The sequence below is a fragment of the Camelus dromedarius genome, chromosome 28 (assembly GCF_036321535.1).
Source record: "Camelus dromedarius isolate mCamDro1 chromosome 28, mCamDro1.pat, whole genome shotgun sequence".
Taxonomy (NCBI): domain Eukaryota; kingdom Metazoa; phylum Chordata; class Mammalia; order Artiodactyla; family Camelidae; genus Camelus; species Camelus dromedarius.
In genome coordinates this window covers 17,880,343-17,908,038 of record NC_087463.1, presented here as the reverse complement: position 1 = coordinate 17,908,038, position 27,696 = coordinate 17,880,343, and the positions used below count along the sequence as shown (strand labels likewise).

Sequence of the window (27,696 nt, the reverse complement as noted above, 5' to 3'; positions counted from 1 at the left end):
TAACTACAGTAACCAACTAAGGAAAAATTCCAGAGTTAGGGTTTCTTATATTGCCCATAAATCTGGAGGGGAAAAAGCCTCCATTTCTATATTTCTATAATGCATCTACCACTCCTCTGGCCCTTTCACCACCACTGGAGTCTAACAAGCACAGGATTTCCAGTGAGTGTAACTCAGACTTACACTCTGAATCCTCTAGTTTACAGTTATTGGTATCTTCTCTGCTTGCTGGGGTTTCATTTGTCACAATAAACCTTCTAAAAAATTTAGCGAGAAAACCTTTACTACCTTTCTTTCTGTCATCTCTCAAATATAAAAGTTACCTTATTTGCTTATCTTGAAAATAAATACATGCCAAAGACACAAGAACTGTTTTTTATCTTGTGAAATCAGCATGGTATTAGGATATGCTACACAACGCTGTATGCTAATCCATCTACGATAGCCTGAATATGTAAGATTATTATTTGAATATGTTGTCATCATATTTTGAAAAGAAATATGGAGAAATTAATGGGTAATGAGCATGAAAAAGAATTGGAAGTATAGAAATCAGGTCCAAGAAAGAAAATGTTAAAGAAGTTTTCATCCCTCAACACAGAAGGTGGTCAAAAAAAAAAAATTCTCTGTCTTTTGGGTGATTACTACAGGTATGGGTCACTGGGGGAGGGGGTACCCTCAGAATTAGAGATGATGATCATTTCTTCTGCTGGCCTTAGTGATTCACCATCCCAATTAGAACAGTGAGCCCTTTCAGAGATATTATTGTTATGTGACTACCATGTTTTCTTCCAAAAATATTATCTCATTTCGCAGTAAAAGAAAAGTACATAAAAAGAAAAAAGAAAGAAAAGTTTAATCATTAACATCAAGTGAGGGGGGAAAATAAAGAAACAAATGTATACAAAAATACAGAGTAATACTTGAAGTCAATGCATATTTGGGCTTCCCTCCTGGAGAAGGGTTTCAACAGAGTGGTACCCTTCATGGCAGCAGAGGGAATATTTCGCTTTGGCCCGACGCTAAGTTGCAGTTGGAAGCAGATTGGAAGCAGAGGGGTTAGCGTTTGCATCTTTGATGTGTGAGTTCCAAGACCTAACTTGTTAGATGAATACGTGCCAATGACACGGAAGCCGAGTAAATCGTTTATCACAGGCTCAGTGTATAGATTCACTCAAAGCAAGACACAATGTCACTGCCCCCCAAAATTAGGAATGAAAAATTAAAATAGAATTAAAAGTGGAATCTCCTGAGAGCCATAAGTTAAATTACGTGTAATGTTACACAGTTTCTATGATCGCATAGGTCGCCACTGCAGTTTACATCATAAGCATAAAGACTAAAACTAACACCTTCAGGTTCCAGTTTATGTTCTATTTCCCACATACCACATTAGTTTAATTAAAAAAATTTTAATTTGACTGGGTAAAAAGAAGCAAAAGAAAATATATACCCACTAAATTACATACCTTATTTTCAAATCCTAAGAATATTCTAGTGTTTGGGTCTCTGGGTATATTCATATTAGAAAAACTAACACATTTCTGGGGAATGCTGATAATGGCTTATATAAAAGATAACGGTGAACAAGAAGCAGGAGGAACAAGCATTACAGTATCTGAAAAATAAGTATTTTAGCTTTTCCTTTCCGTCTATGAATCCATTTTCAGAAATGCAGTGAAGAATGTCACTTTGTGATCTTTTACCTTGCTGGAAAACTCTGAAGTCGGTTATAGGCCATGTGAAGAATCTTCAGATGGGGGTGTCCTGTTAACAACGGCACGCACTTATCTGTGAGGTTGTTATTTGTCAAATACAATTCCTGTAAGATGCTGTTTGTCTCTTCAGAAAGTGTGGCAGGAGGAAGGGTTTCCAGTTTGTTTGCAGATGCATTCAGGAATCTCAGGCTATAATGACAAAATGCAACAAAATCCCGCTGATAAGCCAGAGAGCTCTAGTCCAGAATCCTCAACACACCTAGAAGTTTTCTGATTGATACCAGGCATACTGGAAACGGTTTAGAAACATGAATTTGAAGACAGGTCCTGGTTTTGGCAGGCAGATGGATATGTGACTCCACTATCTACAATGAACACAATAGCCATCTATGTGTGTTAACTACAAAGAGACAGAAATCAATTTTTATGGCAGTACAAAGGTGAGAGGAAGAGATTAATTTTATAGCTGGTGGGGAGTGGAAGGGAGAATGATAAGGTAAAGTTAATATTCTATCTTATGAAAAACAACCGCCTATTTTTAAATAAAAGAGCTCTTATGATAATAAAATAACTAGATATTAGATCACAATACAACTAAATCACTTAGTACCTAAGTCTTTTTCAGTATGATGGCCAAACTACATTTCACTGAGGTATATTCACAACTGCAGGAGATAGTTGCTCTGTAGTAAACTAATATAATACTATGTAGCAGCGAACATGAACCACAAGTACACGTATCAACTGAATGAATCTCACAGAGTTAATATTGAGTCAAAGAAGGCATATCCCAGAGGATACACTGCATAATTCTGTAATTGTACAGTTCAAACATCAGGCAAAACTAATCTATGGTATTAGAAGTCAGGGAAGGGAAGCAGTGTCTAGGAGACAGCTTCTAATTTTTCTAATACAATAACGTTCTGGTTCTTGACATGTGTGCTGGTCACATGAGTGTATTCACTCTGGGAAAAATTTATCAAGTGCTACACTTATGATTTGGCCCCTTCTCTGCATTTATATTATACTTCAGTCCAATTTATATTAAAACAAGATGTCTATGCTACCAGTTATCCAAGTGATAGAGTGAACAATGGCTAAAATATGAAGAATGATTTTACACCTGTGATAACTAAAACTGTCAAAAGCAACGTAGTCTTTCCATAGTTAGTGTGAAACACAGAGAAATGCAAAATACAAAGCTGGAGAACTGAAAAAGAATCCTTGCTGAGACCAGGGTCCAAATCATTGGAAAGCGAAGGGAAGGACAGAGCAGGTACCCTGCGTGGCTCATGGGCAGACAGACAGACGACCCTCCCGCTTCGCACTGGGTCTCCACTGTGTGTGCTCCACTGTGAAGCTGCAGTGACCTGAGCATGGAGAGGATTCGGCCCACAGGACTCACCTGCTATGGTGACCAAGGTCAAAGCTGTATTGGCCCCACCCCTCAACCTGGAACTACCCTGTTAATGAACAGCCTTTCTCTCATTTCAAAATCACCAGTTTCAACCTTTCAGCATTCAATTCGCAACCATTTTATCATATATTCTTCAAAAGGAAGACTCTGGAACACCAGGTGCAGCTGTTTTTAACCTTGGATTAAAAGAAGGCTTTGTATTTAGGAGTCATCACCAGGCTTGTCATTCCAAGCTCTCAATCCACTAATTTAATACTCTCCAATCCTGCAACCCCCACACACTTACACACACACACCAACTCCACTACTTATCTAAGGAAAAGCAGCTTCCTCAAAATAGAACATTTTCCATTAAAGAAATACGTATTCCGTTGACATTTAAAAAAAAAAAAGGAAGTTAGAAAAGGGCTGTACAGACCATAAATAGTCATGGGAAATTACAGTCGTGTGTGCTACAGAGAAGAAAATAAAGGTCATTCACGCAGTTTCTGAAATGGTTTTGAACCAGGAAGGAAATAAGTTTCAGCACCACAATTTTTTAAAGTATTCTTATGAGTCTACTTCTTTCGGCCTCATTTGTATCATCTGACTTAAATACCCTGCTAAGAATTTCTTCTGAGTAGAATTAGAAAAGATTAAAACGTACTGCTCTAAAACATTTTGGAATGAGGTTGAATGGGAAACTGACAATCTCATTAAAATACAGTTCTCTAGGAAATATGCAGTTACAAACATGTGAAAAGAAAAGAGAAATTAATTCATGAATATTTGCATGTTTTTAGGCCAAAAAGAGGGAAGGTTGTTTTGAAAGGAAAAAAGATTGACTAGTGAATGCGCAGATAGAAAACTGCACATGGGACTTAAAAACACCCTCCCAACATGTGAATGAAGGGAAGAAAGTGATTTCTAAAAAGACTTGTTCTCTCATCTTGTTGAAATTCGCCTGTATTGAAGTAGCTACAAACTCTTCATGGGACACTGGGGGGTGAGGCGGGGAAGGGGGAACCCCACATCCTATCCCTCCAGGAAATGAAACTAAATTGAGACTATATGGGCTGGTTCCAAAGGATTTAATCTGAACTGAATAAAGTCCGACTGAATCACCTCGTTAATTAATGGTCAAAGAGCAAGCAATTGGGCTAAAAACAGTTTTGGTTATAATGGTCACGGGAAAATCAAATTCAGTACCTGTCCTCTTAAAAATAAAACACTTGCCTACAACCTCACAGTGTTTCAGCTGGAGACAAATTAAGTTGATTTTACAGTCTTGGTGTTGTACTTCCACCAGAAAGAGCAACTACTTTAATTTAGCAATATTTCCTCCAGTATGGATAACAGTTTTACTCAATAAATAGAGTGTATAACCCTAACCCCTCTGCTTTCAGAACTTCCCCCAAAAGCTAAGTTCCTAAAGCACTGAGTTTGGTCTCAACTCAATATGATGTGATATCTTCCTCAAGCTTTTCCATTATAGATTTTTCTAAAAACTGTATAAAAGACTTGTTTAAAGTGCCATGGAAGTTTTGTCCATATAACTCTCTTCCCTACGCAACCCTCCTATAATGATTAGAGAAGCAGTAATGTATCCCTGCTTTCTTTTCATGTGTAAGGTGCTCTGTAGAGACCACAGCTCTCTTCTGTTTTCTATTTCACTTGATTTTCCCAACATCCTAGAGATGCTCCCCTCATATTTCACAGACGACAGAAACTAAAGCTGAGAAAAGTCTAATTACTTGGCTGTTGTTAAATAGTAATTAGCGGCAGAGCCAGACAGAAAACCCAGATGGCATCAATCTTAAGAGTGCACTATTCCCTAACATAATTCTCCAAAATTCAAATGTTCGAAAACAGGTAATAACAAAGCATTTTCCTGAGGACATTCTCCATAGGCCCTCTTCTCCAAAAACGCTGGAGGTCAAGCAGGGCACCTGCCGGGTGGTGTGGAGACCACATGTGCACAGCATTTCAAATTCCATTCTTGAAATAACCTAATAAATAGAGCATTCAAAAACTTTTCTTAGCAGAAAGTGCAAAAGTCATAGAGAAAAGACACTCATACATGACTCCTGCCCTAAAGCATTTGGAACGTTGCCTACAACAGCAGTGAGACAAATCTACTTCCTCCTCCAGGAGCAATTGCTCTGTTCTTCCTTGGCACATTCTGTCTGCTCTGGCTCATCCAGGTTTGGTTTTGTTTCGTTTTGTTTTTGTTTGTTCTTTAGTAATTCCCTTGAATTTCACAGCCAATTTCTGTCCTTGAAACAAAGCACAGGCTTTGGTAGCTCAACAGATCTACCTATTTGCAGGCATATCAGGCATTCTGCATTTAAATATTTTTTCTGCAGCTCAGTACTGGAAGTTGTAGTCTGTTAAAAATGCAAAAGGTAAAGACCCTAAGGCCAACAAAACTCTTCGACTTTTAGACAACCCCTGATCTCTGGCCCCCAAATGCACCACGGGTATCAAACAAAACATTCTAAATCCTTACCATTTGTCTGTACGACACAATACTTATAACAATTTCGTCTGTCTTCACAAGACCAACAGCTCCCAAAGTAGGGGCTTACAAACTTTTCACTGATGGCAACCAAGAGTACAAAATACATTTTAAATGATTATCCAGTACAGATGCAATATATATAAATGAAAGAGTTTCATGAAACTATACTTAACCTTACTTATCTTACATGGGTATTTTCTATCCCATTTTTTTTAAATGCTGGTAGAAACTCATTAAATTAATATACCACTAATCACTTTGCAAAAAGGACCACAATTATTCATTATCTAGCAATATTACCTAATTTTAGGTAGTATTGCTAGATAATGAATTGCAAAGTGAAGAAAAAGTGCATACAGTCTAACAGAACTAACACACTGTTATTTTGGAAGGTCTGAAAATCTGCCTGACTTGGGCAATACTGATCTTACAAGCCTACAGAGCAAAGGAACAAAAGCTATAAGATGTACGAATTATTGAACAAAAACTTGGAAAGAAATAATTGTAACAATTAATATAATTAATTAATTAAGAATTAATTAACATTGATGCAACACCATAAAATTAGAGACCTTATCCCAATTTCAGCAATTATCCCACTGATGTCCTCTGTCTGGCCCAGGATCCAATTTAGGATCCCATATTGTATTTCCTTATTGTGCCTCATTTGTCTCCTCTAATCATTCCTATTTGTCTCAAATGACCTTGATACTTTGGGGAAGACTACTAGATAATTGTTTTGTAGAATGTCTCTCAATTTAGATTTGTTTGATGTTTTATCATCATTAGAATAATGTGATGCACTTGTGGCAAAAATACACAGAAATGATGTCGTGCCCTTCCAGTGTTGTGAGCTTGTTCCAGAGAGGAGATGATTATCAACTTCAGCTCCCAGATATTCTTATTAAGTAGATCAGGGAAAGGCTTAAAAAAATCTATAGAATTAAGAATTCTGATGATTGGCCAAGCTGAGTCAAAAGAGAACTGAGATAAAAGCCAGGAACCTGCATGTTTAATAAGTTATCTAGTGGATTCTGAAGACACACTTTGAGAAACACTATTTTATTCCACTATGACTCTCAAAACATCAGAACTTTGCAAGATTGCTCTCTTCACATCATATGAAAAACAGTGTAGGCAACTTAGGTCTTCAGAGTGCTAGAAATATTTGTCTTTGCCAAAAGGCACCAGTTGTCATGGTCAATCAATCACGCTCTCCCAAATTTTTCTATTCCCTTTTAGTCCCCTTGATATTTACACATGTTCTGTCTGAGTCACTAAAACTTATGGTCTGTGATGTGACTAATACTCTGGGGATATTTAATAATTACCACGTACTTCATTTGCACATACACTCTCCCTGTTCCCACCCCCTGAACACACCTTGTTCTGCTCCAACCAAGGATAAAAACCCTAGGCTCCACCCACAACAGGAACCTGTAACTCTCTTTTAAAGGGTCCATCATGGCTTTGCTAGACTGACCTCATCAGGAGCAGTTCTCTGACCATGCTATAAGAGTGCTTATGCGAGATGGACAGGCAGTCAGCCATCACCAAGACTTCAGAAGGAACAGAAGGACGGCAGTGTCTCATCCATCCACTCTGCTGACCCACAGGGAATATCTACTCCCACTCTTGCCCATCTGTTGACGAAAACTGATTATCTGAAACTCTTTTGGGGATTTCCATCGAAAAAATCCGCAACTCTAAGCAAAAAGGGGTAAGATGAGAGATCTATACTGATAATACCCAGATTAGAATATGTGCCATTGCACCTCACAGAACCAAGCCCCGCCCTGATCATAAGATACAAAATCACAGTCAACTTCTCAGCAAATACGGTCCAACGTATTTCACGTGTCTATAGTTTTTGAGCTGCCAGTGAAAAGCAAATCAAAAGGAAGAAAACGCCAAGAATATGGAAAGTAAAGTCAAACTGAAACTGTGTAAGAATTTTCCTAAAATTGGTCTAAAGTTCTCAGAGGAAGATAAGGATATCACGAAAAGTCATCTAATTTAAAGTAGATTCCTGTCTCTTTTCTGGTTACCAGATATCTTCTGTTACAAGGTAAAGCCGATTAAAGTACACCATTCTAAAGCTGTAATATCTCACAGGCAATACTGTGCAACCAAAACCATGACACTGTTTTAGCAGCAAGATTCAGAGCTAATGAAATGTCCCAAGAAAGAGAGTTTAAGTTCAGCCGTTCGCTGTGCCCAGTAACACATGTTTTCTGACAGTTCCCGTGAAGCTTCCAAGCACAAGTTCTAATTACAGCAAAAACGAAACCATTTTTAACTTATGAAGACTTGTATCCAGACCCTTTCCTCAGTTATATAACCAAACCTAGAACTGGTGACAATTTATTACCACCATCACCACCCCACAAAAAAAAAAAAAAGAAAGAAAGAAAAAAGGAGCACCTAAATATTTTTTTAAGATTTGTATTATGGTGCAAACTGAATGGACAGAGAATTGAAGCAGTTTCATTACTGCCTGAAGTTATTTGCCAAACACACAGCTCCGTGTTATACAACAAAGTGCTGTTCTTCACACCCGGAGCCTAAATTAATACCACACGTATCATTTTCCTTCTCCTTGACCCTCTCAGCCCCACCTTTTATTACAGCTTATTGTGCAGTTATTTTAAACTCTAGCATTAGGCTGTAAGCTCCCTGAGGGTGATCCTGAGGGTCAGTCATTTTTCAGTCCCCTGCAGCACCCAGCACAGTGACTTAAACTTAGAAGGTCAGAAAGACACTGGCCATCCTGAACCACGTAAACGAAAACAAATCACAGCTGTGACTACCTGCAAGAAACTCGTCACGAAGACTCTTCTAATATTTCAAACGTCATGTTTTCTTGGTTGACCTGCTCCCACAATGGTCAGTAGCAGTTTATTCCTTCCCCCTAAACTAATGAAACATAATATCTCTACATTTTCCTGAATGTAAATTATGCCTCAATTAAAATTGTCTTTAAATTTAAGTAGATAAAACCTCAGTTATCTAGGTTTTAGAAAGGGGATAAGTAGAAAAAGTATTAACCCTATAAGAAGCAATAAATAGTCTGGTATAGCATAAGGAAGAGAGTCAATATTTTTATCATAACTTTGTAGGTGTGTAATCTATAAAAATATCGAATCACTAGGTTGAGCAATTTAAACTATTATAATATTGTAAGTCAATTATATTTCAATTAAAAAAACTGGTTTTCTTGTCTTCCAATAAGTGAAATAATATAAGAATGTTGTTCAAAAAAGATCTCATCGACTTTACCCCACCCTCTTTATAACCCTATCTGCCTGAGAAAATCAAACCTCTTAATCTTTCTGCCTCAGTGTCATGACAATAATAAGGTCAGCTGCTACACTATGCTGGAGATGTGGCTATTGCATTGCCTGGAAAACAAAGGCACTGGAACAAGCCTTCTTGGAAAAGTTTCTTACTTCATTCAGCTTCTTTTGGTCATTTGCTTTTCTCTCCTAAAATAAGAGCAGGATACCTGCTCTTTCTAATTCTCCCAACCCCTTACTCCAGAACCTTCCTGTGCCAGAAATGCATTCAGCATGGCCTTCCCTCCTCCCAAAACCTACAGAGGCTGGCTAATTCCCCCACAACAGCCCCTATTTTCCAGAATGCAGTTGGCTCTGAATAGGCCCTCATTTAGATACTATGGGGCTTCTGTCTAAATGCCTTTAGCTCACACTGTAGGCTCAGCTTATTCTGCTCTGCACAATAGCAATGCCCTCATTCAGTGGCTCAATTCAGGTCCTAAAGTTTCCATCTTGCATGACTAGAAATATTCCAGTTCATAATTCATCCTCTTTCCAACATATGGATTCCATTTAGGAACTATACAAAATAGACAACACTGGAAAACATGCCAGGGTCACAAAGTCAACAGTCACACAGCAGTTCTTGACCCCGAGCGTCAGCAGAACCGCCTGTGGGACAATCTTATCATAGCTGCCCCACGCAACTCCTCGCCTGAACACGCCTGAACGCTAACATGGTCTCCTCTTCCATGCTACCAGTGTCCTCGGGGACATGTTTTCAGATCTGCCTGACACCAGGGAGACTCAGTGACTGCTCAGTGCCTCTGGAGAATGAAAAACACATACAAGCATCCCTTTAAAATCAAACCTCAGAAATGAGTAAAGAATGACTGTTGTCTACTGGAGAGCTCCAGTGCTACTCACCTACTCTGCTAGCCAGGACCTTACCAGACGTGGCCGGATTCAGAAGTGGTTTAACCTCACTCAAAGACTCCTAAAGCCTAAATCCATCAACCTATTGGTTTCCACAGGTTCTGTGTCGACCCCCCAGGGAAACAAGTGGATTCACATTATAAAACTGCACCCAAATCCTACAGAATCTGTAACAGCAAGAAGAGCTACCCACAGGTTGCGCACTGTCCTTGGATATGAATGCAAAAAGCAAGAACAATTCTTTAAATGATCCTGAAACATCATTCCTTTAGTCAGGGGAATGACATAGCACCACCAGTCAATTACAACGTGACAATCCCACTTTCTCACAATTCCATTATTTCTCAATAATTATTCCTGTAGGAATTCACTGTAACTTACATTAAGGACAGAGAGTAAGTGTTTTTAAAAACGAGAAATACATAAGAAAAGAAAAAGGAAAGGAGTTCTGGAAATGCTATCTCGATCTGGGTGATGGTTATGGGGTATACACTGAACAGCATGCTTATTAGGATCTGCACACTTTTTTTGACTGTAAGTTACATCTTGACAAAAAGATATTTTTCAAAAAGGAAAAGGAAAGGAAGAAAAAATGCAAATTCCAGATCAAAGGTAGTATTTATAATTCCTTAAATTTTCTAACTTTCATTAAACAAAGATTTATTAAACATCTTGCTCTATTCCAGACGTGGTGCCAGATGCTGAGGATAACACTACAACTAAGACACAGTCACTGGACTCCCAGAGTTTATAATCTATGAGTGGGGCTAGGTAAGTAAGCGAGAAATTATAAATGATGCAGAGTGTGATGACTATGATGGTGCCAGTAAGCACTGGGAGCTGGGGACACGTGGCCCCGTACCCAAGTCAGTGTAGGAGAGAGAGTTCCCAGATGTTACTTCACCCATGAAAAAGCACACATGCTGAAATATACCTCAGATTTATTTCTTAAGGCAAAAAGATCCATCCTGATTTCTTTCTCTTAGAGAAGCACAGCATTAAACTTCTGTCTTTATCATGAGGGACAGTGTAAGTCAGGTCCTTCAGCTTGTCTCTAAAGCTATGGTCACTCACTAAAAACAAACATGTGCAGACATCAACGTGATTCAGGCCGTAGGCTATGAAGCATTTTAATATCATGCACAAGGGCTCTGAAGCAAGCAAGATGCTCCAAAGTAATTTAACACTCACAGTTACTTTATGTAAAGTTTTCTTTAAAGAAAGTTCTGCACGCGGTAACTCTTCACAGAAAAGAGATTTTACTTAATGTTTAAACCAACCTCCCCCTCAAATCAAAACAATTTCTTTAAATACTTAGTGAACAAGGTATTTAGAAAAGTCCTGTTAAAAAACAACATAGTTCTGTTCAAAAAGTTCTGTTCTGTTCAGTAAGAACATAGTTTACTTAAATGCAAAGGGAAAACCGTGGTAAAGATAAGAGCAACTGGTAAAAAACAAAACAAAACAAAACAAACAGAACAAAACAAACAAAAAAGCAAAAGCAAACTCGAGGAAAATCTACCTCTTCACCCAAAGTCATAAATATGTGAAAGCAAGAACAGAGAATCTTACGATAATCAAGCTAAGCCTGCAGCAGCCTGCGCAAGTTTTGACCGAGTAGCAAGCTTCTCATCCTGGGCTTATACCTACACCCTCACAGCACATGCTAATGAGCAACTCCACCCACTTAAGGAATCGAAATTAAGGAAGAGTCTATAGGACACCCCTACACGACGGTGGGAGAAGTGTTTAGCCATAGCATTTTCTTCATAAATCTGGGACAGACTGATGATCACAAAGTCCGTGCAGATGGTTGCAGGTCACGTAAGATGAGAAGGCTAACTTGGAAGCTTTTACAAGTCGATGAATAACCAAAACAAACAAGTGGCCTTACCTGTCGGCCTTCATCAGAAGGTTGGGCGGCAGCTCCAGGAGCTGGTTGTGCTGCACATCCAACACCTCCACTGACGTTCTTTCCAGCCTTTCAGGAAGCCTTGTCAGCTGGTTGTGTCCTGCCAGCAGTTTCCGGAGACTACTGTTACAAAATAAGCTGTGTAAACAGGTACAAAGACAGAAGGAAACTTACTTAGGGTGCATTTGGGATGAAGATTTAAAAATAAACAGGAGTGGGAGAAGACTTAAAATTATCTTGCCAAGAAACCTAAATTCATTCAGAGAAACTGCAAATTCATTTTAAGCTAAAAGTCGGAGCTGTTTATATTTCAATACTTTCCATACTTAAGAAAAAAAAAAAGAGGGTGGGAAAAGCTATGAAAAGGAATATTTAATGAGAAGGTCTACTTAGTGAAGAAGAACGAGTTTCATAGAAGAAAGCAGCCTGGTCTTGTTAGACTCACAAGGCAAACTGTGAAAGGCTGTGGGCTCCTCAGGGCAGGGCTTATGGTCTGTATCGCCCTGGAACGCAGGGTGTTTTACCCACAGTGGATTCTGAATAAATCCAGTTGAGCAATTTTTACCTACACTAAATAAGGAGTCTTCCATCCAATTAAACTGTTACAAATGCCAACTGAGAAAATATTCATTCTTCCTCAGTTGCATTTCACAATAATTATTTCTCCCTTTCCTTACTTCCCTAAGTCTGTATATTTTTGTTTTCTCTTTGGTTTAATCCTGTACCAAAGTAGAGAGCCTCTTATAAAGAGAACAGAATGTACTTAAGGCAGTATTTTCTTTTGAGCCTTAAAAGAGCTATTTGGAAGCTTAGCTCTGTTTCTTCTATGGGTTATCAAAACTGCAACAAATGATGAATATTTGTTAATCTAATGTAAATCTGCCTTATGATCACTTGAGACCTCAACATTTGCAGAGAATAAAGCAAATCCTACATTAAACACAGATACTGGGGACTGCGGGAGAGTGAGGTTATAATTTGCATCCAGATCATGTTGGAATGAGAATTCATTTACATGGCTGTCAAACAATGAGGCTTCCTCACTCACCTCCTGTTTCCCACCACTCTGACCTCACTCACTGATGTCCAAAGTTGTTACTGTCACTCTGTACTACAGTGGTAACTTTATTCACTGTAAGTATCAAAACTAGATTCTTTGCTCACAAAGATGCTAGCAACCTGTCTCAACACTGTGACACCATGGGCCACCGTTAAAGATACCTGACATGCCTAACTTCGCAAGTTTAGGTATCAGTGCGGTAAGACAGATCACCCAGGATTGTCATTCAGTCACAATCATCACAAGGGGCAGTCTCTGTACTGCTTCCTTCAACCCAGTAATTCAGGGTTTGGTTCACCAATTTTACTCTCCTGCTGGGCATGGGGCACAATTTAGGATTCACAGAGAGTAAAATGGGGTTATTTACTCCTTTTCTGCGCACACACACACACACACTCACACGCTTTACACTTAAATAGATGGATAACTGAAAGACAGGTAACAAAATCTTTATCTTCATTTTTCTATAAGAAAGTAGATTTGATAACTATAGGATGAGTATTAAATATTAATGACCGGATTTGTTCAATTCTTTTACATGTTAAGCATGAAAATAATTAAAATAGCTTCTTTTCCTTTCAATACATTTCTACTTCTAAATATTAATTTCTGTTCTGTCAAATCCTTTACACACATGACTTAGACAAACAAAGCCTGAATGTGAAATTAACTTCTAATGAATCACTGTCTTGGCCTGGATATTAGATCCATGATAGGGCTGATACAAAGTTCACAACTAAACAACACTGTGAATGAGAAAACAATACATACTGTTTTTGTCCCATGTGTTAAAAACACACATACAAAAACAAACACTGTTTAAATTCTTTGACAACAGAGCATTTGGATTTGCTTTGAATAAGCATTTGTTTAGATCTCAAAAAAGCCTGTACTAATGCAGAGCCAATCAAAAACTAATTAACTTTGGGGAAAACTGGATAAAATATCAGTTATCTTGCATTTATTTAATTATTGATTTAAGTACATATTACCAGTGAAACAGACACTTTAGCTCCAACATGCTGTATCTGTTAAACTAGGGAGATCAGAATGAGGAAAAGAGAAAGATTTTTCAAAAATTATATCCTCCCCATTAGTAGTAGCCTGTTTTCATTTTTGCTCTTTGTCTTCTAAAAGGGTCTCTCCCCACTCCCCCATGCTGTTCACAGGGCACATCAGCGAAGTCCTTTTGAAAATGGGGATGGGCTGCACTGGGTCACCTAAATGCTCACTGAACAGCAATCTCTAAAGCTGAAAGCATTTTCAAATGGACTGAATTTGCAGGTATAACACATGGCTGAGGAAAAAAATTAATTAATTAAAATTAACTGAGCGTTCCAGGGACTGGAAATGTAACTCAGATTTCTTTTGTGAGAGCCATGTTCTAACACCCTGTTATCCAACAGAAATATACAAGCCACATATGTAATTTAGAAAATTTTAGTAGCCACGTTTAAAAAAGTGAAAAAAAAGGACAGGCAAATTAATTCTTACAGTACTTTTTATTTGACCCAATATAGACAAAATTGTAATTTTTAGCATGTCATTTATATACGATATTATGGAGATATTTCATATTCAGTGTGTATTTTATACTTTAGCACTTCTCATTTAGGACTAGGGACATTTTAAGTGCCCAACAGCCCTTTGGCTAATGGCTGCCATACTGGACAGCTGAGCTTTGACATATTTACTAAGCTTACCTAGCATGTGTAATGTAATGTGTAAATTTCATGATCCTTGTCCTTTTCAACAAAACAGAGAAATACCATCGTAAATCTTTAAAGATCATGCACCTAAAGTAAAAGTTTACTGCAAAATAGTGATATATTTCTATAATATTTTCATCGATGTTTTTGACTACATACGGTTAAAAACCAATGACTTCCTATGTTCAGTGACTGGTTGAGAATGGTGGAAACACCTAGATCTGAGCTGTGGCAGTCACTAGGCACAAGTAGCTGTTTAAATCAATTAAAATTAAATAATATTTAAAATTCAGTTCCTCGGTCACAGTGTCCACATTTCATGTGCTCACTCAATAGTCACATGTGGCTAGTGGATCAACCATCACAGAAAATTCTATAGGACAGCAGTGGAATAGATTATTCTTTTGGCTAATAATTGCATGGCTAGTCACTAATAACTCAATAACATTTTATGCCACAGTTAGTCAACTTGGTGAAATTTGTGTCTACGGACACTACACATCATCACATGGCTATTTTACAAATTTTGCCATTAAAGTGAAGATTATGAAATAAAAATAATAACACGTTAATTGAGAGAAGAGAAAGAAAGAGAAGTTCTTGGACCTCCTATCCCAAGAAAAAGAGAATCTAGTTTGCTTTTTCCAGTTTCTGCCTTTTCTGATTTAATAACCTTTTTTCTCTTCCAAAGTTATGTTCAAAGAAAACCAAAAATTACATGTGTGTAAGGTAGACATGTTACGACAATGGACAGAAGGCAAAGATTCCAAAAGAATTAAGATGAACTGATCATACTGTTTGCTGAATCTCTGAATATTTCATTTGTCTTATTTGAAAATTTCCACCAAGCGTCACCCCCGCATGGCTTTGTGAATCTGGCTGGGAGTCAAAAGCTCCACTATGCTTGTTACTGCCTGAGGAAAGGGTGCGACTCCAAAGACACCACGAGAGGTAAAAGATATTAAAACAAATTCTTTTAGGGGTTCATAATAAAAAGTTAAACACTTAATCAGCAATTTTTTCCATTGCTCATCTGAGATTCTCTAACTTAATCGGTCATACTCACCGTGCAGGAAGTTCACATATTTGATTATGACCAATATCCAAAACTTCTAGCTTTCGGCTTTCACATACCCACTCAGGCACGTTTTCTAAGCGGTTCCTAAATGTAAGAATATACAATTTTTTCTTTGATTGGAATTTGGCCTAAAATGTGGTTCAAAAGTCAAAATAATGACAGAATAAATAAAACTTCAAATGAAATACCCAATGACAATGGAATTATGTTAAAACCGAGTTTCAATTTAAGTGTGTTGAGATGAGAAAGTCTATCATAATTTCTGTGGGAACTAGAATACATACGACACGCTGCAGTAGCGAATCGGTATAAAAGGTGAGATGGTCAGCCTATTCGCAAGTGCACTGAGAAGAGTGAGCAGGCTGTATGGAAATTCTACTTTGGCCACCTTGGTCACCAAGTTTTAAGGGTTCTTAGCAAGGAGATATATGTACAAAAAGGGGGGGAAAACATCAAAGAGATGTAGCACAACATTAAAAAAAAATGAAATTAACATCACTTCAGGGAAAGACATGAAGATACAGTTAATATAATTAAATAAGTGGGGGAGGGTATAGCTCGGTGGTAGAGTCCATACCTAGCATGCATGAGGTCATGGGTTCAATCCCCAGAACCTCCATTTAAACAAACAAACAAACCTAATTACCTCCTCCTTACCCCCCCAAAAAATTAAAGAAGTACTGGACTTTCCAGCCATATGTTCCCTCAACTGACCAGTCTTTCAAGCCCAAACCTGGATCAAACTGGTGTCCGCATCTTCTGGTGTTGTACAGTATACAAATGTAGTACATATTTTAACTGATGGATATTTACATACATTTTCAGAGGGTAAGTAAACAGCATCAGATTTAATTTGTATTATTTACCTTCAAGATATATAAAAAGTTCTTATGCCTAAATTCAGACAGAATTATCTAAATAATTTTCAAGCAGACCCTAGAGCGCTCTAGGACTTGGCTTCTTACCTTGAAACGTCCATGTAGGACAGATAATTCGGAACTGGGTAAACATCAAGTTGAACAAGTTCTGGGAGGCATAAAAAACAAAAGCATTACCATTCAAGTGAAACAGAGACTCTTTTTGTATGTAGAATATCATTACTGTGCTTTATTCTCCATTGTTTGTTTAGGTTAGTAAGTACAATACATCCATTTGTTCAGCATTGAAACTACAGGAAAGAACAGAGAACTTCTAATTTAATCACAAGATCCTTATTCAGAGACTGAAATAAATCACTGATTCTAATTTCCTGCCTCTTTCCCATCCACTTCCTGTGGCACTCCTCTTGCTATGTGTGCTACATTTTACCTGGAAGATTAACTGTGTGAATACTGTTTTTTAGTTTCTTAACATTCAGGGTTGCTTCCATAAAACCAAGTGCACCCTGGCTCCTGCCTTTTTCACTCTACTGCAACACCACTCCTGAGGGTTACCAATGACTTCCTCTACTCAAATCTGAAAGCCTTTCCTCAAAACTGTATGAAATATGAGTATGAAACACCAATGTCCACCTAGGGCTTTGCTTTTCAGACAGAGTAGTTTCGAAATATCCTTCTGCTTCTCAAAACACTTATCAAGTAATTCACAGATTCACCCTCTATCTGGTTGCCCCAGCTAACCGTGAGGGTTTTAGAAGTCTAGTTTTGGCACCAAGTCTCTTCTCTTTTCCAGTTGTCTTACTGCCACAGTTTCGGGTACCACCTCTGAGCAAAACGTCTTACATCAACATCTGGAGTCCTGACTGTAAACTCCTACTAGCTCACATGGAAACCACTGCAATAACCTGGATTAGTGCAGGAGTGGATTACTCTACTCTTCTCCCATCAATGCACTCTGCACACTACTCTGATGTTAACAGTCTGACAGCATCACTTCCATCACATACCTCCTCCACATAAGAATCTCCACTGGTTCTCTACAGCTTACTGTACCAGCTTCAAAGCTTTGCCGTCTGACTCCAAGCCTTGCGTTCCGTAAGCACTTCTTTACCACTTCCCAGCAGCACCTATGAGTTCAGAATTCCCTGTCTTCTCCCAGTCTGCTGAACAAACCACATTCAGATTCGTTCCTCTTCAGCACTCACTTTATGCCTCCTGGCTATCCAAATCCTACAACCCCTTCAATGACCTATAGCTATCTGAGGTTTGGTTTATTTCTCCAGTGAGAGACAGTAAACTCATTAAAAAAGAAGAAAAAAAGAAAAATCCCTATCCTTTAGAACTCATGCACTACACTATGCATAAAACAGGTGCTTGATAAACATTTGTTCAGCTTGTAAACAGTTGTTTCCATTTGTTGTCTAATGGCAGGGAATTGAAATCTTCACTTCAGCAAGCACATGCTCAAATTTCCAAATTTTAAGGAGGAGAGCTTATTAAATGAGCAAGATTCTTGCTCTGTGGTGTCCCTGTGGGTATGTAATTTAGGTTTCTCTTAAGGTGGAGTTTCTTTGTTGGTGGAGCATGAAACCTGAGACCCTGGATGGAGTCCATAACAGACGGTCTTTTCACTTTCACTCTCCAGATTTACTATCTTAACAAAGTAGCCCAATAAATAGTTCAGCCCCTGCCCATCCCTCATCTGCCCTTCAAGCAGAAGAGCCAAATCACAAGTGGGAGTAACTTATCTAAATATCCCGATATGAGAAAACAAGTTAGGAACTTAAAAAACCTTCCATTTTGACTCCTTTAAATATCAAACCAGCATTCTTCTTTGATGATTTTTATCTTAGCAAAATTTGACACTTATTTTACTAAATGAGGAAAGAAAAATCAAAGTGTAGCAGAGATGATGGCACTGAATAAATTCTTAGAACCAAAAGAGAAACTCTGATGTGGTCTGTGTTACATACCATTAGAAGAGGCATAGAGTGCTTTTAGGAAATAGCCACAGATGTTTAACGTCACCAGTTGATTCCTTTCACAGTGTAAAACCTCAATGTTGTTGAAAACCATCGCATCTAGATCACCAAGCTTATTGTCGCGCAGATCAAGCTGAGTGACATGAGGAAGAAAGTCCACTTCATCTGCTATTAGCTTCCTAATTATGTTCAGTCTTGAGAGGAAAAGGACACAAATAGAGACTATAATTAACCGCAATGCTATCAATAAAAAGCCACACCCTAATACGGTGACTCACGAGTCTCACTATATCACAGTTCTCCATGATTTTTTTAATCTCAGTGTCTGGCCTTCCTTGAAACTGCTCAGATTCTCTGGCTATTTCTAGCTACAATTCCATAAGGTCTTACCCTTGACAATATTTCCTGAAACACAATTTAGATCATTAAGGCTAGAAGAGAAGCATGCATATTAATTTACCTTAGTTCATTTCAAGGGGAAAAAAAAAATTCATTTAAACACTTATTTCCAAGGTCTGGTTGAAAGAACACAAGAAACAAAACCCAGAATAACCATTAAGCACATTACAACTACACTGAATATTTAAGGGAAGAGAGAAGATGAGTGAGCAGGCAGACGAGCAGCCCTAAAGACAGAATTAATGGGTGAACTCGGGAAAAAAAAAAATGAATGGGAGCCACATATGCATCAGAGTTAGGTATGCAAATGTATCTGGATTTTCAGCTGGCTCAGGGAGTAATTACCAAAACTAACTCCACCTTTAAAATATTGCCTGAGAGGAGAGGGTACAGCTCAGTGGTAGAGTACATGCTTAACATGCACCAGGTCTGGGTTTCAATCCTCAGCACTTTCATTTAAAAAAAAATAATATATCTATAAATATATACACATTAAAATATATATATATATATAATATACACACACACAAATATATACTTATAAAAACATATTTTATACATATAAAAGTATGTGTATATATTGTATTTAAATAGTGTGTGTGTGTGTGTGTGTGTGTGTGTGTGTGTGTGTGTGTGTATGGAGTAAAATGCAGAAAATACTGAAATTTGGCATCCAGGATTTACTGAGAAATCATAAAACAAAGAACAACAATAGGGATCAACAAGTTCAGGGCAGAGCAGGACACAGGGAAAAACTGGCAGAACCTCAGACACGAGAACTGGTTAGCTAATGGACTGAAGTTGCCGCGAATGAGCTGCCAAGAAGATAAGTAAGTAGTAATGAGGACGAGGAATCAATATAACATAAACACATCTCACTTCAGAGTGGAGAAAAACAGCTGAAAATCTCAATTCCTTAAAGTTAGCTAGGCTACGCCCAACTCCTTTGCAAACAAACCACCAACCAACAAGAACCTTCTACTTCACTTTACAAAGCCAAGAAAGTGCCGAGATCATGCACTTGGTAGAAGAGCATTACTGTGAAGGCTGGAGCTTAGAAAAAAGCCCACTGTTCTCTGTAGTGATTTTTCTGCCCTTTGAAAAGATAAAATAAAATGAGGCTAACTAAATTTGTAATAGCAATATCATGAAGTCACTGAAACACAAGGGCGAGTGACAGCCAAGAGCTAGGATTTGTCAATCTGCAAGAATGGCATACGGCCTCTTCAAATGTCTCCAAGAGGATTTTTTTGTCAGCTCTTTTTTTATTCCAGGTTGTATTAGAAAACTGGACACAAACCTACAATTTGCCTATTTCCAAATGCTCACAGAGTATTAGAATATGTACACAGAATTTTTAAAAAATCTCACTTTGGATACAAGAGACCACAGGATTTGAAAAGATGTCTCATGTTTCCCCTGATCTACACATTAAGTTGTCTTCATGTGGCACTATCATCTCCCCCATTGTATTAACACTAGCATAATTAAAGTCTTATGAGGAGACAAAATAAAATCTGTAAGAAGAGGAAGGTTATTCCCACTGTTCACTTTAAATTGCCAAGTCTTATCAGGATGCAAATATCAAAAGTTTTCAGGCTCACTGATAATACAACTATTTGGGATAAACTTTTAAAGAGGCAAAATGTGGTTAAAATTTCCTTCCAATAATCTCCTCAGTTAACACAGGCATTTTATTTATTTTATAAATACTCATTGAGTATTTACTATGTGTAGATAGATAGCGTGACAATGTTCTAGTTCCAGTTTGCTGCTCAACATTTTGCTTTCATGACCTTGAGCAAGTCACCTAAGTCTCTGTTAAGTCTAATCTTAACCTGTAAAATGGAGATGGCACCTTCCTTGTCCTACGAGGCAGCTGAGAAAATAAAATGAAAGTACATGCTCATGCTTTGCAAACAAGAAAGGGCCACAGTGATGAGGATGATGGTGACCTTGTGTCAGTAAGAGACAAATAAAACAAGGTGTTTGTCAACAGATGTAGTGATTTAGTGAGGAAAACCACGTGTGCTTTGACATATGAAGAATAAAGATGTAAGTACGTGATAAATGATATATAAAATTACAGAGGACGGTCAAAAAAGATGCTATGGAAGAGGAAGCATCTCATCTGAATCCCAAGGGGAGGCAGAATTCCACAGATGTAAATGGGAGAAGAAAGCAGTCCATAGCGAAGAGCAGAATGGCGTTTGGACTGAAGAGAGCACAGGGTGAGAGTTTCACACATGAGTACAGGAGGCCCTCGGGAGTGCAGGGTGTGTGACGGGAGTGAGAATACGGCTACGAAGGTGGGTTGGTCAGCTAATATTTATCAAAAACTGTGCCTACTAAGTGCTAACACTGGGGGGCTCAAGGATAAATAAGAGCAGTGCTTTTCAAATTATCTAGGGAGAAGGACCTATTTTCTAAACTTCTCATCCATTAGAGACTGATACGTAGTCACATGCACACGACCAGGACACAAGTCAGCGCACAGGCGGCTCACCGCTGTGAGTTCACCAACACCTAAATCAGTTATTCCCTGTACAATCAGTCTGTTTACATGAGTCTACTTGGACATTGGGGCAATGTCAATATAGTGATATGTTTCTACGAAATTAAGTTTCAATTTCTATGCATATCGCATTGTGGAAAAGTAGCAAATACTTGGCTTGCTGGCACAGGTCAGAGGACCACCACACTTTGAGCAGCTCTGAGCTGGAGTCTCATCCTCAACGGACTCATAGGTTAGTGGGTTGAAACCAGATATGAGAGCTTGAATATCCTGAACTAGAGGACTGAAGGCTCTAAGCAAGACTGTGTACCATGGAAGGAGCCAGCTCAGTGAGGGGACAACCACAGCAGTGAGACGGAAAAGGGACGGACAAAGTGCACCTGCTGTGACAGAAGAACTGATAGAATCTGCTGGTGGACGAGAAACAGAGCCAGAAGTTTTGTGTCTGGATAACCAATGAAGTGGAGTTGCTATCAGTAAAAACAGGAATCCAGGGGAAAGAACTGGCTGAATAAAGAAAGAAGCTGAACTCTGTTCCACATGCAATTTGATTGAGTGTCAGTAGGGGAAAGCAAGGTGAAATTATCCCGCTGGCAGCCGAAGTGGAATTAATCCCTAGAAGAGAAATAAGGGTTAGAGAAATACTGAGGAGTATTTAACATGGTAACGTGAACGGTAAATGATGGAGACCTGTGAGTACAGGCAGCCAACCACCACAGCAGAAAACAGAAAAGAGAAGCGCTCCAGGAGACAGACGTGGGTAATGTCTGTATTTTAGACAGAGAAGAGGAGGAGGGATTAATAATGATGCATAGAATAAACAGCATCAGCCTCAAAGAACATCAATATAAGAAAAAGAATAAGATTAAAAGAAAAATTATTATTTTTAATATGAGGTAATGTTTCCATCTGAAGGAATAAAAAATTTAATCAATAAAATTAGCCCTCTGCTTACAGAATCTAAGTGAAACTCCCCTTAAATCATTCCACTGGCTTCAATTTAAAATATTAAGGCAGAATTATAAGCAAACCTGACCAGATCCCCTCTCCCACCGACCCCACCACTCCTCAGCTCAGCTCAGCGGTCTGGAGGAAAGCAGCTATTTACTCATGTTCATTTAACATTTATAGAATCCAAAGTCTATGCTGTAACTGATCTCATCTAAAAAGACCCAGTTAGAACTAGAAATCTGAAGAATTTATAAAGCTCTTAATAAGAACAGTTACTTCCAGACATCTTAGATTGATCTTGCTTGTAAGCTAATTCAGACCAAGAAAAACGATGCCTGTCATACGTACCTGGTAACTCAGAAAGCTTCTTAGGCTTGCTACGTGAGGTCAATATGACCATCGTTACACCTCTGGGTGGCTGAATTAAAAAGGGCTTAAATTCTTGAATATGAAGTTTTTTTAAATCCAGTGACTCAGAGGCAAATAATGTTAACAATTTAGAAAGAAGGTTAACAAGACACAGTGTTCAGTTCTCTATCCTGTAACATTCCAAAAAGTTCTCAAAGTGAGATAAATTATTACCATTTATACTCCCTGAGTTAAGGATCCTAAGCCTGCAAATTGCTAATACTTCCCCAGGTGCCTGATCCCGTTAGTCTCAGGAAAGGTAAAGACAACCAATTCTCTGTGGGACTGGAATGAACGGGTTTCCTGGGCCAAACCATAAGAATGGAGAAGAAAGGGGAGCAAAAGGAGAGGCTGCTTTATACTGATGAAGTTGACAGGCCGGAGTGAGGGTCTGGGGTTATCATCAGAAAGGAAATTGGGTAGTAAAGCAAGGAAAGAAAGCATCTTTGACAAACATTAAGTATCTCACCCAAGATTTAATGTGGTCATCACTCCCTGGCTAATGTGGAGTTGGTTTGGTTGAAAAAGTATCAAATTGGGCAAGTTAATATTAAGGCCTAAGCCTGATATGTTGCTTTGCAGGAACTCTTTTTTTTTTTTTCCATAAAAGAGAAATTTAGAATGGCTTCTTCCTTGTGTACTGGTTCTTTCTGCATTGAAATTAAAACTGAACTTTACATACTAAGGGATGATTACTAGACACTGTGATGTAGCAAAGATTGTGTTAATGGTTTTCAGTTGAGATTTGGTATGACCAGGATTCAAACTTGCAAGGAGTGAGAGCAGAGATGCCACTCAAACTTGGGCCTAACAAGAGATTGTGTGTTTTTATATTTTTGTAAAGACCAGTAAACTAAGAGCCAAGACATCTGGATGGAGAGTGAGGAAATTAAAATAAATAAGTTATATAAATAATTATTAGTTTAGTGAATACATTACATTAAGCTAGGGAAGCCAAGGAAGGAAAAAAAACATTAAGGAAGGAGAGATGATCAATGATGTCAACTGCATCAAGCCACGGAAAAGGATGATGAAGAGAGAAAAAGATCCACTTTGCTCTCAATGATAATGGTTTTCATTCACCATGAACAGCTCCCCTGACTCAATGGCCCCATTGATTGATATGCTAATTAAAACTGGGCTCAGGCTTGCAAAATCAAGTAAGACCTTCAAGATATATGGTCATTCATCAATGAGAAGTTTTTTGGTTTTGTTTTTTAAAATAAGTTTCTGGTATGAGCATACTGTACTGTTGATCATTATTCCTGCTGGGCAAAAATACAAAAGTGGGCCCTAACTGCAACTAACCAGCCTGCTTGCCTTGACATAAGAATGCCGCCAAAAGAACTAGAACCTACCACCAAATATAACCCAACCACTCAAATGGGATATATTTCTTTAAAATGGTTACCTTAGGTCCACATGTTTAACGTGAGGCATTTTTCTTAAAGCCTGTAGCCTAAGAGTCTCCATACAGTTTCCAGACATACAAAGCTTATCCACAGCAGTCAGTTTCTCCAACACTTCTGGAATGTCGGTGAACTCATTGAAAGAAAGACCAAGATAACTAAGCTGAGGCATGCTCTCCAACTCAGCAGGAAGGGTCTGGAGAAAGTTTCCATCCAACAAGAATGTCTGTAAGCTATGGAAGAAAACATAAGAATTATAAAGAGAATGTGTAAATTTTACATCTTTATTATTAACATACAAGTTTCATAAGTATAGATTGTATCACTAAAAAAAAAAAAAAGAAGAAGAAAATATACTATTCTTTGTGAAGTGCTAAGGGCAGGGCCTGAGGCAATAATACACCAGAGAGAAAAGATCAGAGATAAGCATCTTAATCTTTTATTGAAAACAAAAATTATGACCAACTTCCCAACTTGGATAGGCATAAATAGGAACACCATGAGCTGACTGCTATGTGAATCCGCCAAAACACTCATCTCTCATTGTTATTTTAAAAAATTAACTTGTACGTCTTAGAATTCAGCAATAACTTAGAAAATGAGAAAGCAACCCCTCCTCCCACATTTAGGCACCCTCATGTAGGGATCTTCAGTTCTAAACAAGGATATTTTCTTTTTTTTTTTCTTTACAAGATTCTAAAAAGCACAGAAGCTAACAAATGAACTCTACACAGGAACCTGATCTCTTGATTTGGGGCCTTGCCTGACCAAATAACAAGGTAACTGATCTCATGTGCTACGACCCCAGCGCAGCTTCCTGGGGGCTTCTGAGGGATACTCTGCAGTGGGGTTGGCAGTACGTACTTGTGCATAACTCCGACGGCTGCTGGGACTGCTCGGAGGGCATTGCAGGACACATTCAGCTCGGTCAGGGTTGGAATATTGCAGACTGCTAATGGGAAGTCTCCTAAATGATTATTGGAAAGGTTAAGACTCTTCAACTTGGTGAACCTATTCCAGTAAAACAAAACAAAAGGAAAGAAAAGACAAATGTCATAGATGTATAACATCACATGCTTTTGGCTTTTGGCACAGCCGTAGAGATAATCTAGCCCAGCTCTCAGTCAGCTGGGCAGGAAACGGAGCCCTCAGAGGGTAAGTGAGCAGCAGAGCTGGGTGCACATCTTCAGACTCAAAGGCCAGTGTTTTACCTAAAATACAAACATTATATTTGAAAACGAACGTTACTCTAAAATAAGGTCGAATATGTAAGGAGGTGAGTTTGCCAGAGTGCATTTCTTAGCCCTGCCTCGCCAGCTTAATGAACACATGTGTGAGCGGAAACAGAGAGGGCAGAAAAGGACAGGTGTAGCTCTCTGGATTTGTTTTCTCCCAGACAAGTCAAAAATGTTTCTATTTCACTTCCCTCAAACCCAAACCTGAAATGATTTTAAAAACTTCAATTTATCAAAACCATATTCTCTAAGGTAACCAGTTTCAGAGTTCCAAATTTAAGAACCAGTTATCATTCCTCAATCTCAATCCAACACTTGATCTTGCTCATTACACACCCTTCTTTGAGAAGCTCTTTTCAAATTCCACCCTAAGGCCATTTTCCTCACCAGGCCTCCTCCTAGCTCTCTCCAGACCCTTTCTCCCACGTTTCCTTCTTTTTCCTTGTTGGTCTCCTCCTGTCCTCCCCACACCCCCCCAGTTAGGTGTTCCTCACAGACTAGTTACTTGTCAGTTTCTTTTCTCTCTTTACATCGCCTTCCTCAGAAATTGTTTCCCTGCTCTGTGAACAACTCTCTCCAAGTCATCACACACCATTTCCTCTCTCTTGACCTACCCTACAACATTTCTGGTCCAAAACTGAACTTACCATCTTTATTCCAGACCAGCACTTCCTCCTGTTCTATTTTTGTTAATGGCTCTTTCATTTTCTCAGTTGTCTAAGCAATTAAAGCAATTCAAGAAGTCATCTTTAAGTCTGAATGCACTTCTCTGTGCGCTTACATTTGGCCCACTGCCAGCCTCTACACTTCCATGTGAGATGAGAATCAGATCGGTTGTTGCATTACGCTAATTATTTTCAAAACTGCCCAAGCCTAAAAACTAGGCAATGTGCACTATCCCTACAACAGACACAAACGCATCTTAAAAATGAACCCAATTCTATCCAATCAGTATTTTAAAGAAACTGTCATGTGACTTCTTTGTGGAATTCTATAATTAAAAATGTAAAGCTTTGTTCTAAATAGCTATATAGATTTTATTCCAAAAAGAAAGCTGACAACGTGCCTTTTTGACAGGTTGATTGCTGTTTTCTTGGGTGACGGAGTATAGACTTAATAGAATTTTAAGTTAGAAACAAAACAAAATTTAAGGATTACTGTGAAACCTGAAAAATCATTTTAAAATTTGTTTTGTATTTTACCATTTGATTCATTAATCCTTCTTAAAATAAAGAATGCTTATCCTTTACTCTGATAATCTATGATCTATCCAACACAAGCTGGAATCATAGGGTCTATTATTCCCAGCTCAGGGGTTCTCAAAGCATGGTTGGGGGACCCTGGAAGAGGTCCCCGAGACCTTTTCAGGAGATTCCCAAGGTCAAGACTATTTTTATAGTAATACTTAGATGTCATTTGCCTTTTGCTACTCTCGTTTTCTCCCAAGTAGAGATTTCCAGATGGTATATGTCATTGTGATAGCACATCTGATTGGAAGCAAAAACGGACATGAGAATCCAACTATCTTCTATTAAGCCAGGCATTAAAAGATTTGCAAAAAACTGAAAACAGTAACATTCTTTTCCCTTTGTTTTGTTTTAGAAGGTAGTTATTTTTCATAAAAGATATATTTGTTAACAAGAAGGGGGTTTATTATTTTTCTAAATGAATTATTATGCATTAAAATACTTCTCAGTTTAAATTTCTAATACAGTAAATATCAATAGTTTAATTCACACAAATAAAAGCTGCTTAGGGTTCTCAATTTTTGAGAGGGTAAAGGATTGCCTGATAAAATACAGGACATCCAGTTAAATTTGTATTTCAGATAAACAACAAATGATTTTTTAGTATAAGTATGTCTCAAATATTGCATGGTACATACTTACGCTAAATATATATATATATTCTTTGTTTTTCTGAGATTCAAATTTAACTACTTTTTTTCCCCTTCTAAATATGGTAATTGTATCCTGAAATAGACAAAATCGCTGTTCCAGTCCAAGCAAAAACAGTATCCTACTTTCTGGATTTGTTTCCTCATTTGGTAGAAAAGGTGACAATTTTAAAATATGCATGCAATTAAACTGAACTTAAAAAAAAAATCCCTCTAGGAAGGAAAAAGACCCTAGACATACAACACAATAGAGCACAAAGACTTCAGAAAGTGGAAAATGGAAGGATTATAATTTCAGTGATTACTCAAAACGGAAAGTGGAAGCATTGGCTTTTGGAAAAGTATCCATCAGTAATAGGGGGAGAAAAGGTATATTCAGCCATGCACACAAATTTCCTAGGACCACATCACTCCTGA

At 38.2% G+C, this 27,696-nt stretch overlaps 1 protein-coding gene across 1 annotated transcript in view; it reads right to left on the bottom strand.

Moving 5' to 3' along the window:
- PHLPP1 (PH domain and leucine rich repeat protein phosphatase 1) overlaps positions 1-27,696 on the bottom strand; it is a 186,610-nt gene that overhangs the window by 26,251 nt on the left and 132,663 nt on the right. Inside the window, exons 5-11 of the mRNA XM_010979991.3 lie at positions 25,012-25,158; positions 24,150-24,380; positions 18,457-18,659; positions 16,571-16,631; positions 15,594-15,689; positions 11,741-11,896; positions 1,707-1,907 (exon numbers count right to left, since the gene is read on the bottom strand). Of these exons, the coding sequence (XP_010978293.3) occupies positions 1,707-1,907; positions 11,741-11,896; positions 15,594-15,689; positions 16,571-16,631; positions 18,457-18,659; positions 24,150-24,380; positions 25,012-25,158 (1,095 nt within the window). The remainder of the gene's footprint in view (positions 1-1,706; positions 1,908-11,740; positions 11,897-15,593; positions 15,690-16,570; positions 16,632-18,456; positions 18,660-24,149; positions 24,381-25,011; positions 25,159-27,696) is intronic.